Here is a 15,203-nt window from a genome sequence, read left to right as displayed (position 1 = left end):
GTGTGTGTGTGTGTGTGTGTGTGTGTGTGTGTGTGTGTGTGCATTTGTACCAGCAAGCTCATCTGAATTCAAAGAGCTGTAGTGAAGTGCCCTCATCATGCTGTGTTTTATGCCGTGTTCAGTTCTCTGATTACCGAGGTGTCTCTCTCACACACACACACACACACACACACACACACACACACACACACACACACACACACACACACACACACACACATCACCCAGTGGTTCTCAACATATAGGCCGGGAACCCCAGGGGGCTTAATGTGCGCCACGGTTTTCTCACTCAACAGTAAACACACCAACATACAGTATAAGTGTATAAAGGGTATCTGCTAGGGGTGTAACGATACGTTTTAACAACGATTCGATACGTATCACGATACTTGGTTGTCGATACGATACATGAACGATACAGGTTAATATAGAACGAAACGATACGTTTCGATTCAGGGATTTAGTCGATACGATACATGGACGATACAGGACAGGTTAATTTAGAACGATACGATTCGATTCAATGATTTAAAATCGATATAGTAACTATTTATTTACCCAAAAATTCTGTGTGACGAATAAATACCTGGATACTGGATATAAACCCCTCTTTCTCTCTTCTTAAAAGTACTTAGTATTGATAAAATGGATTATTTGCATTGCAAAACGATTCGATACGATACAAAGTCAAACGATACGATATTTTGCTGTTTGCATAACGATATAGTAGATCGTTGAAAATTCAAAACGATTTTTCGATGCAGTTACTATATCATTACATCCCTAGTATCTGCACATTTCTAAAGTCATAATTTAAAAGGACTTCTAAGACCTTTTTAAATGCCTCTAAAATGAAAAATAAAAATAAAATAAGACTATTACTTCGTCAAAAGCCCCACTTGTTCCCCACTTCAAATATGATTATTTTGGGGGGGTCCACACAACCAAAATACGTTATTTTTGGGCGTGTCCACACGCCCAAAATATACGTCGGACTGAGCTGGTAAATCTGCTATTTTTGGCTCGAGTTCTCTTCAGAATAGGGATAATAGGGTTCAAGTGGTTAATGTAAAACAAAACAAAAATCCAATCACACAAAGACCCCTGTAGTAACTCTGAGGACCCCCTAGGGGTCCCGGACCCCTCCCGTTGAAGACGTCTGGTGGTTCAGACAGAAAGGAAGACACAGAGCGATAATGTGAGGGCTGGATGTTTTTATTGTTATTTTTGTGACCAGGAGGTATAAGTACAAGACCAGCTACAGAGACAACCGGAGAGCTGGTTAACTCTTTAAGACCGGGAACGCATCTGTGTGTCATTTTTAGATTTTGTTGGGCTATTCAAAAATAGCAGATCTACAAGCTCATAGCGCGGGACCGAGTATGAGCTTGTAGATCTGCTATTTTTGAAAAATTGTGAACAATTTTGTGCAAATCTTTGAATATACATATATTTAAAGCAAGCATTTCTAACTAAAATGTTATTGCTTCTGGGGATTCTACAAATGTCTTCTAAATCAGTTTAAAACAGTTTTCTGAAACACTTATGTTGCTATAATATCAGTGTCAGTGTCAAGGAGCCCCACAACGATATGTATTTGGCTGCGGACCCCCATCTAAAAAAAAATTGTTCCAGAGACCCCCAGAAGCAAAGATTTGAGTAAAAAACAATTGCTTTATAGATATATATTCAAAGATTTGCAAAAAAAACAACACAATTTAAAAAAAAATAGCAGATCTACAAGCTCATAGCGCGGCACTCGGTGCCGCGCTATGAGCTTGTATATCTGCTATTTTTGAATAGCCAAAAGTATAAAATATGGATAAAGTGCTTACACATATGCGTCCCCCGGTCTTAAAGGGTTTAAATGGAGTTCGGTCAAAACGGCGGGTTGGATTGGGAGCGAATATCGAGGGAAAAGTTGCTACTGTCAAAATGACTTATTTCCGCAGCAACTGGGAAACACTTAGACAGTGATTGTTAAAACTATGGAATGTTAAAGTATATCAGCAGCAGCGACACTTAAAGGACCACTTCATCCATTTTCAACCTTATCATATCATTGGTCCTCACTAATGCTCATAATATGGTACCATATCTTTTTTTCTACTCAGCTCCGAAGCACGCTGCATGGGCAAGACCCTAGCCGGTTGAGTGTCAAAAAAACGGAAGTAGGCCTACCGGAATTTGGCGGAAGTACCAGGCCAAGGAAATGACGTCGACGCGTTACAAATCCGTTTACATTCTCTGTGAATGAAACGACTGTTGTGATTGGTCGAAAAATATAGTTTCCGGGGGGAAATACGTACGGCGGAAGTCCCGCCCCCCCCTATAGACACTCTCTGTATTAGGTCGCTTTCCTCTTGGCAGATGAGTACGGGCTGGGAACGAGGCTAGTTCCAAAGTGGGTGAAGTGGTCCCTTAAAGGTAGGGTAAGTGATATTTTTTGGTTAAAACAAAAAGTATTTTGTTAAAAGGTTAAAATACTATATTCTGATAGTAATCATTGCTATAGAGTGTTTGTTCAGTAACAGGAGTCTCCCTGTCTCTCCAGCTCTTTAATAAACAGAAAATACATTTTTCGGTAGGTGTCAAAATCTCAGCCAATCAGGAGAAAGTACCCATTTTTAAGCTTAATTTGTATAGTGTTCCAGTTCCAATTTTGCCTGCTCATTTCTTAGTGTCATCACTTCCAATTTCACTTGTTTAATCTGTATCCTGATTGAGTTCTCTATCCTGATTGGATAAAATTGGAAATGAAGCTGAAACTGAAACGAAAATGCATTTTCTGTTTAATAAAGAGCTGGAGAGACAAGGAGACTCCTTTTACTGAACAAACACTCTATAGCAATGAGTACTATCAGAATATAGAGCTATTTAACACTTATTTTAACCAAAGCAAATCACTTACCCTACCTTTAACTAAACAAAAATAATCAGTCATTTTAAAATCCACATGGTCAACGGCAGCATTAAGGCAACGTTACATTAACAGCCACATTCAGGAAAATGTGGTTTGGAACTTTTGTCGCTCAGGTCTGATCTGAACAGGGAACAACCAACATACAGGTCAGACAGCCATACCTGAGGAGATACATGACAAAAACACTAGAAATTTAAAATTAAAACAAAAAAAAAACATTCCGGTCCGACTTTTGAAATTCTGGTTCGTATCCATCTAACGACAGCATTTCTCCAGGCTATTTCATTACAATCACCGTCGCTGCCGGGCAGAAACCTCTAATCTCCATATTTTAACATGTAAATAAACCGTAAATTAAAGCCTTACTTGATCATACTACAGCGTCACACAAAAGCTAGCCTCGGTCTCCAGGATTTTATTTTCCTTCGCGCTTTGCTCAAAAAGAAGAGCCTGGACCAAGCTGTTCACATTCCCGGGCATAGGAAATGGGAGTCAACCTTTCATTTCCCCCAACCAAACAGAGTGCAGTGGGCGTCGCTCCAAATGTTGTGACGTCAGGGCTCCCAATGCTGCACATTGGGGGAGGAGGAGGAGGAGGAGGGACGCGGGGGGCGGGCGCACAGATCGGTGAACCAATGGGAGCCCACGGATGTTTTCGTCTGAGATTTTGCCTCCGCCCCTCTATGCCAGATATCAGACGCGCTGGGGGCAGGCTACGCAAAAGCATCAAAACAAGTAGCAGATCCGCAAGCTGCGCGAAGCGACGGTTTTGGACATAATGAGGTTTCTCACCTGACAGACGTCATGATCATTCACAAGGATTATTTCTATTTTTTTACCCGCAGTAAAAAAATAAAATGAGCGGAAACTTTTCCGTTTTCAGGTGGAGCACAGCAGTATTTATTTGGTGATAAAGTACTGGAAGCCTGTCGAGTCTCAGCTACCTTAGCAGCGTTGCAGAGATCTACAGCAGGGGTCTTCAACGTTTTCAGCCCAAGTTGACCCCCTAGTTGAGAGACAGATGAAGCAGGGACCCCCTCTATATTGTATAACATTGAGTTTCAGAATAAGCATTTTTTGTTTACTTGACCTGATCTTTTTTACCCCTCTACACCTATACCTCTTTGCCAAAAATAGCAGATCTACAAGATCACAACGCCTCGCAGTGCGAGGCGTTCTTTTCAGAATAGGGATGCTAGGGTTCAAGTTAAGGAAAAAAAGAAATATATATATATCTCACAACGATTTTGGCTGACCCCCTGTAGTAACTCTGAGGACCCCCTAGGGGTCCCGGACCCCCTGTTGAAGACCCCTGATCTACGGTATCTCCGTTTTTTTTTTAACATTCAACATAATCATTAACTTTTTTTTTGTCTTAAAACAAATCAGTCCAAATATTTCCCCGAAGCATTTCTTTGGTTTACCCCCCACATAAACTGCCCTTGTTCTGACTCGTGGGTGTTGGTCGTATCAAGTAGTAACAGCTACTAGGGTTGGGATCATTTAGGATTTTAACAATTCCAATTCTTTAAAGGACGACTTCACCGCTTTTCAACCTATCTTCATATAATTGGTCCTCACTAATACTCATGATAAAATGGTACCATTTTTTTCCTACTTGGTCTGTGTCTCATAGGAGGGCTGTGGACAGTCCAGAAACCTGTCTACCAGTGACATCATCGTTAGGCATGATTTTTTTTTCCAACAAGATTTCACATTTTTTATTTAGATTTTTATTAACACGAGAACAATGGCTTCTTTTATTGCATTGCAACTTTCCAGGAATAGAAAGGCTGCAGTTTCTATTAGCTTGGATTCCCCATTGATGATGTCGCTGGTAGACGGGACTCTGAACTGTCCACAGCCCTCCTCTGAGACACAGACCGAGTAGAAAAGAATTGTACCATTTTATCATGAGTATTAGTGAGGACCAATTATATGAAGATAGGTTGAAAAGCGGTGAAGTCGTCCTTTACTGATTCCCTCTTAGCGGTCCCATTACTTTAACGATTTCCACAGGCTAACGGCTACGGTCACAATGCATAGATTATTATCATGGCTTATAATAAGTACAGCGTGTTAAATGCTCATAATACAGGCTGCTGGCACATTAGAAGGCACAAGTATAGCTTTCATTCTGCACTGTACGTGTCCTGGTAATGGCACCTGGGAGGGGGGGGGGGATATCTGAGGCAATAAACATGAGGAATATTCAAGTGGTGCGTTCCCGGTCTTAAAGGGTGAATTAGGATTGTTTACAGGATTTCCCCAAACTGCTATTGTACAAATTCTTTGTGTGTGTGTGTGTGTGTGTGTGTGTGTGTGTGTGTGTGTGTGTGTGTGTGTGTGTGTGTGTGTGTGTTTGGGGGGGGGGGGGGGGGGGGTGGGGTGGGGGGGGGGTCTAAGCCCTCTTCATCCCTCTTCCCATCAGACAGGCGAACACCGTCATGGCCATTTTGGGGTTCACCTCCACCAGGTCCTCAGGCAGGGCGTACACCCGCGCTCCTATCTTCCTCGCCATGGAAACGGCGTACCTGAAAGGAAGGAGGGGGATTGGGGGGGGGGGGCAATCACACTCACGGTCATGTTTCTTCGATATGACAAAAGAAATACTTTTTCAGTATTACCGGTATTGATTATTTATCGGCCTTCCCACCAGTGGTGTAAAGTAACTAAGTACATTTACTCAAGTACTGTACTTAAGTACAATCTTTAGGTATTTTTACTTTACTGGTGTATTTCCAGTTTTCAGTATTTTTACTTCTACTCCACTACATCTCAAGAGGCAAATATAGTACTTTTACTACACTACGATTATTTGAACATTTTAGTTACTAGTTACTTTGTAGATTTTGATTATTACATTATAAAACATACATTAACCACTTTAGCCCTATTTTATACCTAGGCTACTTGAAAATAGCAGATCTACAAGCTCACAACGCGTCACGATGCGATGCATTGTGAGCTTGTAGATCGGCTATTTTCAAACATTTTAGTACTTTTACTTTTGGTACTTTAAGTACATTTGGATACCAAAACTTTTGTACTTTTACTCAAGAACATTTTTAATTCCGGCCTTTTACTTGTAACAGAGTACTTCTACGTTGCAGTATTGATACTTTTACTTAAGTCAAATATTTGAGTACTTTTTCCGCCACTGATTTTCACTCATTTCGTTCACGTTCTACAATTGAAAACAGCAAAAACATTGATATTAAAAAAAGACGAGGTCAGTACTTTGCGTTGTCCAGTTTGTCCTCGTCTGACAGACTTCCTCTTTTGACCAGGTCAAAGTTCACACTGTCCGGCTGGAGCGCATCAATAAGTTCCAGAACTGGAAGACTGGTGCCGATCTCCTTGTCCTGGACACACACACACACACACACACACACACACACACACACACACACACACACACACACACACACACACACACACACACACACACACACACACACACACAGAGTTTAGTAGGGTTTAAGCGATTAAATATCTGAAGATGTGCATTAACATGAAACCAACATAATTAGCAGGGGTGCACATAACTTTTTTGGTCTAGTTCTCAGGGGAGCACCTGGATATGTTACTTGGTGCACACCAAATAAAGTTTTTTTTATTTTTTGTGCCGCGACACGTCTCGACTCTGATCCTGGCTGCTCCTGTTAATCAATTGTTTACACTACTATGTTGATGTTCTCTTTGCTTTTCTCACGCTTATCAAAAGCTGGGTGACTGAAATTCTTTGTCCCTGTATAAAAAAGGCGCCGTTTTTTATCCGCCAGATTGGGTCGTTCACGGCATATTTTGCACCATGTCACGGTGCATTCATCATCGGTGAAGATTTTTTCAAAAATAGCAGATCTACAAGCTCATAGCGCGGCTCGTAGATCTGCTATCTTTGAATAACCAAAGCTAAGCGGTTAAGATGATTGTAACTATGTTATCTAATTTCGCTGGGGACCCCCTGGTGGCGCGAGGCGTTGTGAGCTTGTAGATCTGCTATTTTTGGCTAAAGTTCTCCTCAGAAAAGGGATGCTAGGTTTTGAGTGGTTATGGTAAAAAGAAAAATCATATCACATAAAGAATCGGCAGACCCCCTGTAGTAACTCTGAGGACCCCCTAGGGGGTCCCGGACCCCCCTGTTGAAGACCCCTGCTGTAAACAGAAAAAAAAAAAAAAACTTATCCCCCCCTTTTTTTTCAAAAGGGCACTTCTGGTCGAGAGGGCAAAGGGCAGGTGCTCTAGCACCACCTAGAGTCTATCTGTGCACGTCCCTGCACTGCATTAGGTTAATCTAACCTTGAAGCTGTTGATGGAGGAGGTCTTGCCAGCCTCGGCCAGGGTCTTGTTGACCCAGTTCACGATCAGCTCGTCTCCCGCAGCTTCTCCGTCCCCGAGGTTTTCCAGAAGGTTCAGAGTGTACCTGCACACACACCAAAACAACCACAGAAACACCAGCAATAATAGTTACCAGTGATGGAAAGTAATAGGCTCTATGCACAGCAGCCATATTGGACAGAAATTGGGCCCCTTCCTTGCTTCCTTCACAGGTGTTACCAATGACACTAAAGAAGGCTCTGTTCCATTTAGTGTAGCACAGTGGTTCTCAAACTTTTTTAATTTCAAGGACCCCCATAACTCTGAGAGTGTACAAATGGAACCAAATGGACCCTCCCGGGTCCATTTGGTTCCATTTGTACACTCTCAGAGTTACACCCTCTCAAGGAACCATGAGGGTCCCTGGACCACACTTTGAGACCCACTAGTGTTTCTAGTGAGCCAACATGCACAACATCAGCACCCTGACTCTGTTTGACCAGAATGGAACAGAGCCTTCATTAGTATCATTGGTAACACCTGTGAAGGAAGTCAGAAGAGGCCCAGTTTTTCTCCAAAATGGCTGCTGTGCATAGAGCCTATTGAGTGCATTTACTCAAGTCTGAGGCGGGTTCATCGACGGGCAGAAAGGGCGGACAGCCGTCCGCCCAGCTAGAGCTCTTGCCCGCTCCTGAAACACTGACCCCCCCCCCCCCCCCCCCCAAGAAAATAAATTGGTCTGCAGTGGTGGAAAGTAACTAAGTACCTTTAATTAAGTACTATTACTGAACTTGTACTAAAGTACAATTTTGGGGTATTTGTACTTTACTTGAGTATTTCCAATTTCCAATACTTCTACTCCACTACATCTCAGAGGCAAATCTTGTACTTTTACTCGACTACAATTATTTGAAAACTTTAGTTGCTAGTTACTTTTTAGATGTAAATTATGATATTATGAAACATACATTAAACCACTTTAGCTCTATTTTATACCTATAGGCTGTTTGAAAATAGCCGATCTACAAGCTCACAACGCCTCGCGGTGTGAGCTTGTAGATCTGCTATTTTTTTACTACATTCGAGTACTTTTTACTTTTGGTACTTTAAGTATTATTTTGATGCCAATACTTTTGTACTTTTATTTAAGTAACGTTTTCAATTCAGGACTTTACTTGTAACAGAGTACTTTTACATTGCAGTATTGATACTTTTACTTAAGTAAAACATTTGAGAACTTTTTCCACCAGGGCCTAGGATATAATAACATCATATAAAAGGTAAGGAAGAGGCTAGTAGAATTCTCCTTTAACCCATTAAGACCGGGAACGCATCCGTGTCATTTTAAGATTTCTTTGGCTATTCAAAAATAGCAGATCTACAAGCTCATATCTGCTGTCTGAGAACCACTGATATTATAGCAACATAAGTTTTTTCAAAAAACAGTTTTTGAGTTACAAATGTTCGCTTTAAAAAAAAGAGAATTGCAAGAATTGCACTGCGTGCCGTGCTATGAGCTTGTAGATCTGCTATTTTTGAACAGCCAAAGAAATAAAAAAAAATCACACCCTGTGTGAAGGTAGCGGCGCCTTTGATACATTTTGTCATCGATATGTGTTTATAATGTGTTTATAGCCATGTGTCACGTGAAGCTTGACCAATCATTTTGTTGACGGGTCTGACCAATCAGAACATTGACGGGTCTGACCAATCAGAACGTTGACGGTGAACACGGACAAAGTCAGGTATAGAGCAGGATCCACGTTGACGGGTCTGACCAATCAGAACGTTGACGGTGAACACGGACAAAGTATAGCACCGCTAAAAATTACACAGATATTTATTATTATTACTAAACATAAAACAAGGTCATAATAAATAAATATTTGCATCATCAATCAATAAGGTAATTGCCACGAACGTAATGGATCGTTAGGGCCCTTATATGGTCGGTGATGTCATGGCGGATGACAACACACCCTCGTCAAGAGTGTTTATAAGGACATGTGACCGGTCTCTGACTTTAAATCTACAGAGTTTCCAGCGGCGTTCAATCAGAGAAGCTTTCCCCACATCCACACCTCAGCCACTGCTGCGTGAAATCAACCCAGGCCCCGTTCAATTGAACAGGTTCCTCACGACAACGTGAGCAACCTTTGCCGTCGGAGTTGGCAGCCAGGCCAGACCACCATGCGCTGCTGGAGAGGTAAACGGCGCCGTGCGCACATCATCATCATCATCGCCGTGGTCCTGGGAATCCTCGCATTCGCGGCCCATCATTGGGGTGACGACAATATAAGCGGCTGGATCGAGAATGCCGGTCTGGAGGCTCTGGAGCAGGACTCGTCGGCTAGTAATGCCAGCCAAAGCTGGCCGAATGGCACGCTGCCCGTCGGGCCGTTTCCCTACCTCATTAACCAGCCAAACAGATGCCCAGAGGGCGAGGCGCCACCGTTCCTGGTGCTGCTCATAACAGTGGAGGCTCATCAGGTGGAGTGCCGCGACGCCATACGGCGAACGTGGGGCGGCGAGAGCCCGGGGGGGGCTCCGGGCGCGCGGGTCGTGCGGCTGTTCCTGCTGGGGGCGAAGGGGGAGGAAGGCGAGCCGCCGGGACGACGTCTGCAGCAGCAGAGGACCTTGGAGTCTGAGAGCCTGAGACACGGCGATATCCTCCAGCAGGACTTTATGGATTCCTATGGCAACCTGACCCTGAAGACTCTGATGGGCCTGAACTGGGTGGCCAGGCATTGCCCGCGGGCCAGCTACGTCATGAAGACCGACAGCGACGTTTTCGTCAACACCGAGCACCTCGTCCACGAGCTGCTCAGACCCGAAGCGAAGCCCAGGAAGAAGCTCTTCACGGGTCTCGTCTGGCGGGGAGCGAGGCCGCACCGGAACAAAAACAGCAAGTGGTACGTCTCCAGAGAGGAGTACCCGAGCGAGACGTACCCCGAATACTGCGGCGGAGGGGGTTACGTGTTCTCCGGAGACTTGGCGGCGGAGATCTACGGAGCCTCTCTGAGCGTCCCTCGCCTCAGCATGGAAGACGTCTACGTGGGGATGTGCCTGGACAAGCTGGGGATCCGCATCACGCCTCCGCCGCCAAGCCGGTTCCTGTTCCCTGACGGACTGAGGTTCGGCGAGCGACTGAGGTACTTCTTCAGGGACAGGTACAGCCACCTGGTCAACTCTCACCCCGTCACGCCCACTGAGATGCTGGACTACTGGCACCGCCTGCACCCGGAGGCCCCGCTACCAGCCACGCCCACAACGCATTCTCACCCCCAAGATGGCAAACGGGTGACTTTTTGGGACGGATTTGACCAAACGTCCAACGTTAGGCTTTAACCCATTGAAACCGGGAAACCGTCCGTGTCATTTTAGATTTTTAACCACTTTAAGCATTATTTTACACTTTGGCTATTCAAAAGTAGCACAATAGTAGCTAATTAAACCCCACAAGGACCACTGCGGGTCCCCGGGTGCCTACTTAGAGAACCCACATGGTCTGTGTCACCATAGCCTGGCATGGTCAGACTAATACCACTGAGTAGATACCGGTCTGGAATCTCTGTGTGGAACCTAGTACATTTCAAAAAAATGGCTCTGGTGATAAACCCGCCCCATATTTGCATACTGGGTCCCTCATAACTTCGGAGGGAGAGAAATAAGCTCTCCACTGAGAGGGGCCAGGGGCAATTATTATTTTTTTGAATGGCAGATTGGTCTGGAACCAGGCTGATGTCACCCAGCTCTGGTGGGAATTCTGTCTGGATGTGCATGAAGGTACGCCAGAGGAGACGGTATCACTTTAACCCATTAACACATTACCCGCCAAGGACGCAGATAAGCGTTCTATCAGTCAGTACTTCGCGTTGTCCAGTTTGTTCACTGCACTGTCTGGCTGGAGCGCATCAATAAGGTCCAGAACTGGAAGACTGGTGCTGATCTCTTTGTCCTGGACACACACACACACACACACGGCTGCTCGCGGTAGAAATGTTATTGTTCCAGTGGATACACGGATCCCTCCCCCAACCCACGGACACTTTATTTGAATAATTGCAAATCACTTACCCTACCTAATGTAGTTACTTTCCACCACAGTGTGTGTGTGTGTGTGTGTGTGTGTGTCCTTTGTCTTTTTCACAGCAATCAGCAACCCCCAACAACTCCAAGTGTGTTTGAGGAGCAACTGCATGCAAATGTGTGTGTTGGAGAATGTTGCTGCCTCTGTGATGTAATGGGCCGTTACATAACACCAGATGACTGGGCAAGTGGGCAGCGATTCACCTCCTCAGCAACACCTTCGTCACAATCAGTGCATAACACTTGAAACCCACCAGGCACGTTGTAACGCTCGCGTGGAAAGCCAACATCTATAAGCCCTAGCCCAGGGGTCTTCAACGTTTTCAGGGCCAAGGACCCCCTAGCTGAGAGAGAGAGATGAAGCCAAAATAAAAAATAGCCGATCTACAAGCTCACAACGCCTCGCAGCGCAAGGCGTTGTGGGGATGCTAGGGTTCAAGTGGTCAAGGTAAAAAAACAAGTAAAGACCTGGTTGTGCCAGACCTAAGCCGGTGTTGTGTGAAGTCGTGTGAAGTCTAATTCTGAAATCTTTGTGTCTTACGTTATATACCAACCGTATTTATACTTGTGACATAATAGTGATGTCACGACTAGTCTGTGCCTATTTATTCATGCATAAGAAACTTAACTACAACCAGACATACCATGTATGGACAAATTGGTGACAAAGGCTTGTGTAGGCCATACCTTTCAGGTCTGGCAAAAACATCATATCACACAAAGATTTGGCGGACCCCCTGTAGTAACTCTGAGGACCCCCTAGGGGTCCCGGACCCCTTGTTGAAGACCCCTGCCCAAGCCTGAGGGGGAATTCTCCCTCGGCTTGGGCTATATCACTGTGTGGATATGAGTCTGGTGCTTCCATGAGGACGTTTTTTTCCGGGATCAAAACAATGGCCCTCGACGCAATTGGTTAGACCTACAACCAACTACCAATTAGAGTCGTCCATATTCCTTGACCAATCAGCACGGCTGATTGGTCAAGCTTCACGTGACATGTGACAATATGTTGTCACGTGTTGTTACGTTTTATGTCGAACTAATAGTTTTCCTCAATACACATATCGTCCCCCTTATGTGAGAGTACTGATCGGCATAGGCCGTGTTGCCAGTGGTGTAAAGTAACTAAGTGCATTTACTCAAGTACTGTACTTAAGTACAATTTTGAGGTATTTGTTACTTTACTGAAGTATTTCCAATTGTTATACGTTTACTTCTACTCCACTACATCTCAGCAGTGTTGGGATAGTTACTAAAACATAGTAATATGTTACTTATTACATATTACTTGTTTAAAAAGTAATGTAGTTACTTTACTTATTACTCCCTGCCAAAAGTACCTAGTTACTTATTACTTTAGTTACTTTTTTTTTCTCGCCCCCAGTAATTTGCATCCTTTCTCCCCAAAAGTCTCACACACTAACCCTAACCAGTGTTGCCAGATTAAGAGAGAGAAATAAGCAACCAGGTCTATGAAAACAAGCGACTAATAGACAGGCCACAGTGACCTGCTATATATGTGTGTGTGTGTGTGTGTGTGTGTGTGTGTGTGTGTGTGTGTGTGTGTGTGTGTGTGTGTGTGTGTGTGTGTGTGTGTATATATATATACATGCCACAGTCAGTGACCTATATTATATATATATAGAAAATAGCCGACCTACAAGCTTACGGCGCATCTTCATCGGTTAACAAATCGCTTATAATAAGCAGACATGGCAACACTGTTTGTTCCGGTTTAAGGGCGGCCCGCCCTTCCGCAGCTGATAATAATTCACACAGACAAGTGCGCAACGTTTCCGTATCCGCTCTAGACCGGATCAGCAAGCAGCCTGCATAGCAACTCGATCCCAACCAGTCTACCATTATATCAATGGACCAAAAACAACACAGGATCAAATAAACACACTCAAACCCAGAGTACCACCGAGGCTCGTGAAAAAAAGTAATAAGTTACTTTTTGAAAAAAAGTAAAGGTAATATTATTACTCAAAACGTGAAAGTAATTAGTTACGTTACTAGTTACTGGGAAAAGGTAATAATATTACTTTAAGTTACATATTACTTTAGTTACTTCCCAACACTGCATCTCAGGGGCAAATATTGTACTTTTACTCCACTACAATTATTCAAAAACTTTAGCTACTAGTTACTTTGCAGATATAAATGATTACATTAACCACTTTAGCCCTATTTTATACCTAGGCTATTTGAAAATAGCTGATCTACAAGCTTACAACGCGTCGCATAACGTGTGAGTGTGAGTGTGAGTGTGAGTGTGAGTGTGTGTGTGTGTGTGTGTGTGTGTGTGTGTGTGTGTGTGTGTGTGTGTGTGTGTGTGTGTGTGTGTGTCACCTCCTCATGAGTTGCCACACCAGGGCCAGGGTCAGGGTCTCGTTGCCGTCGTTCAGGTCTTGACCTCCGATCCCCACCAGAGAAAACCCAGCGGAGGACTTTCCCAACTCCACTGCATAGTTACAGTTCTCTAGCTGTGCACCCACACCACACACACACACACACACACACACACACACACACACACACACACACACACACACACACACACACACACACACACACACACACACACACACACACACACACACACACACACACACACACACACACACACACACACAGTTTAAAGCCACTTGAAACCTGGACAAAGCTGTACCATGCCTTTATTATTTGCAGTGGTGTAAAGTAACTAAGTATGTTACTCAAGTACTGTACTTAAATACAATGTTGAGGATTATTTACTCTACTCGATTTCCCATTTTCTGCACTTTTACTTCTACTCCCCTACATCTCAGAGGCAAATATTGTACTTTTACTCCACTACAATTATTTGAAAACTTTAATTACTAGTTACTTTTCAGACATATATTAACCACTTCAGCTCTATTTACCTAGGCTATTTGAAAATAGCCGATCTACAAGCTCACAACGCGCTTGTTTCTAAAGTGTAGTTGATTATTTGGGCTTGTTTCTAAAGTGTAGCTGATTATTTGGGCTTGTTTCTAAAGTGTAGTTGATTATTTGGGCTTGTTTCTAAAGCGTAGCTGATTATTTGTAGCCTGGTAAACCCTCCCTCCGGAAATCTCATTTCCATTTGATTTCAGAAAGGAGTCTGGTCTGAAACGCCTTTCTGCAATAATCGCTGTGGGCTGGAGTTGGGCGGGAGTAATACCGTTGACTGACAACCCCTTCAACCAATGATCGTTTTCCCCCTTCAGCCAATGAGCAGTTCATTTTGACGAGCTCCAGACTATGAGACGCAACGGGACTTTTGGGACGGCCATGCCGAAAATAGGTTGCCTTATTGGGATACATGCGTGTCACTCCCCGCCCCTGCCGGTTCTCTAAATTTATATTTTTAAATAGGCTCTGTCATGATTAATTGACCACATATATGAAGTTAAACAACTAAATTCTATCCAAACGATATCTTATAAGTAAATTCCGTGCCTCAAAAAAGAAGTTTGAAAGCGTTATAAAACTGAAAGTAAGAAGTGAAGGCACTCGCACAAACAACAATGGCTGCCGTTCGTCTTTTGTCGGCGGATCTCAGGCTGCACTCGGGTTCATTCGGGCTCACTCGAACTCGCCACCTGATTGGCCAACTGTCGCTGTCAATCACAGAACAATGAGCGACGACGCTGATAGGCTCGTCGGCTCGGCGAGCAGAGCGATTATTGGAGAAAGGCGTTTCAGACCAGACTCCTTTCTGAAATCAAATGGAAATGAGATTTCCGGAGGGAGGGTTTACCAGGCTAGATTATTTGGGCTTGTTTCTAAAGTGTAGCTGATTATTTGGGCTTGTTTCTAAAGTGTAGCTGATTATTTGGGCTTGTTTCTAAAGTGTAGCTGATTA

General features: G+C 43.8%; 2 protein-coding genes and 1 long non-coding RNA gene across 4 annotated transcripts in view; 2 read left to right on the top strand and 1 right to left on the bottom strand.

The window, feature by feature from the left end:
* The first annotated feature begins 1,199 nt into the window (after positions 1 to 1,199).
* On the top strand, positions 1,200 to 5,323 carry LOC311033789. Its single transcript, XR_014599542.1, has 2 exons — positions 1,200 to 1,310; positions 1,922 to 5,323. It is a non-coding gene; the product is annotated as an uncharacterized lncRNA (long non-coding RNA).
* LOC311033778 (plastin-3-like) overlaps positions 3,793 to 15,203 on the bottom strand; it is a 46,008-nt gene continuing 34,597 nt past the window's right edge. For both annotated transcript variants that reach the window (XM_084041428.1, XM_084041429.1), the window contains exons 13-16: positions 13,685 to 13,818; positions 7,226 to 7,349; positions 6,164 to 6,288; positions 3,793 to 5,457 (exon numbers count right to left, since the gene is read on the bottom strand). In XM_084041428.1, coding sequence (XP_083897554.1) covers positions 5,325 to 5,457; positions 6,164 to 6,288; positions 7,226 to 7,349; positions 13,685 to 13,818 — 516 coding nt within the window. In that variant the 3' untranslated portion in view covers positions 3,793 to 5,324. The remainder of the gene's footprint in view (positions 5,458 to 6,163; positions 6,289 to 7,225; positions 7,350 to 13,684; positions 13,819 to 15,203) is intronic.
* LOC311033781 (beta-1,3-galactosyltransferase 5-like) lies at positions 9,359 to 11,125 on the top strand. Its single transcript, XM_084041433.1, has one exon. It carries the CDS (start codon positions 9,434 to 9,436, stop codon positions 10,589 to 10,591), a length of 1,158 nt encoding a protein of 385 aa, XP_083897559.1. The 5' UTR covers positions 9,359 to 9,433; the 3' UTR covers positions 10,592 to 11,125.

This window comes from Gymnoscopelus microlampas (genome assembly GCF_963454915.1).
Source record: "Gymnoscopelus microlampas genome assembly, chromosome: 18".
Taxonomy (NCBI): domain Eukaryota; kingdom Metazoa; phylum Chordata; class Actinopteri; order Myctophiformes; family Myctophidae; genus Gymnoscopelus; species Gymnoscopelus microlampas.
The sequence above is the reverse complement of the archived record's forward strand: the minus strand, read 5'-3'. Positions and strand labels throughout refer to the sequence as shown.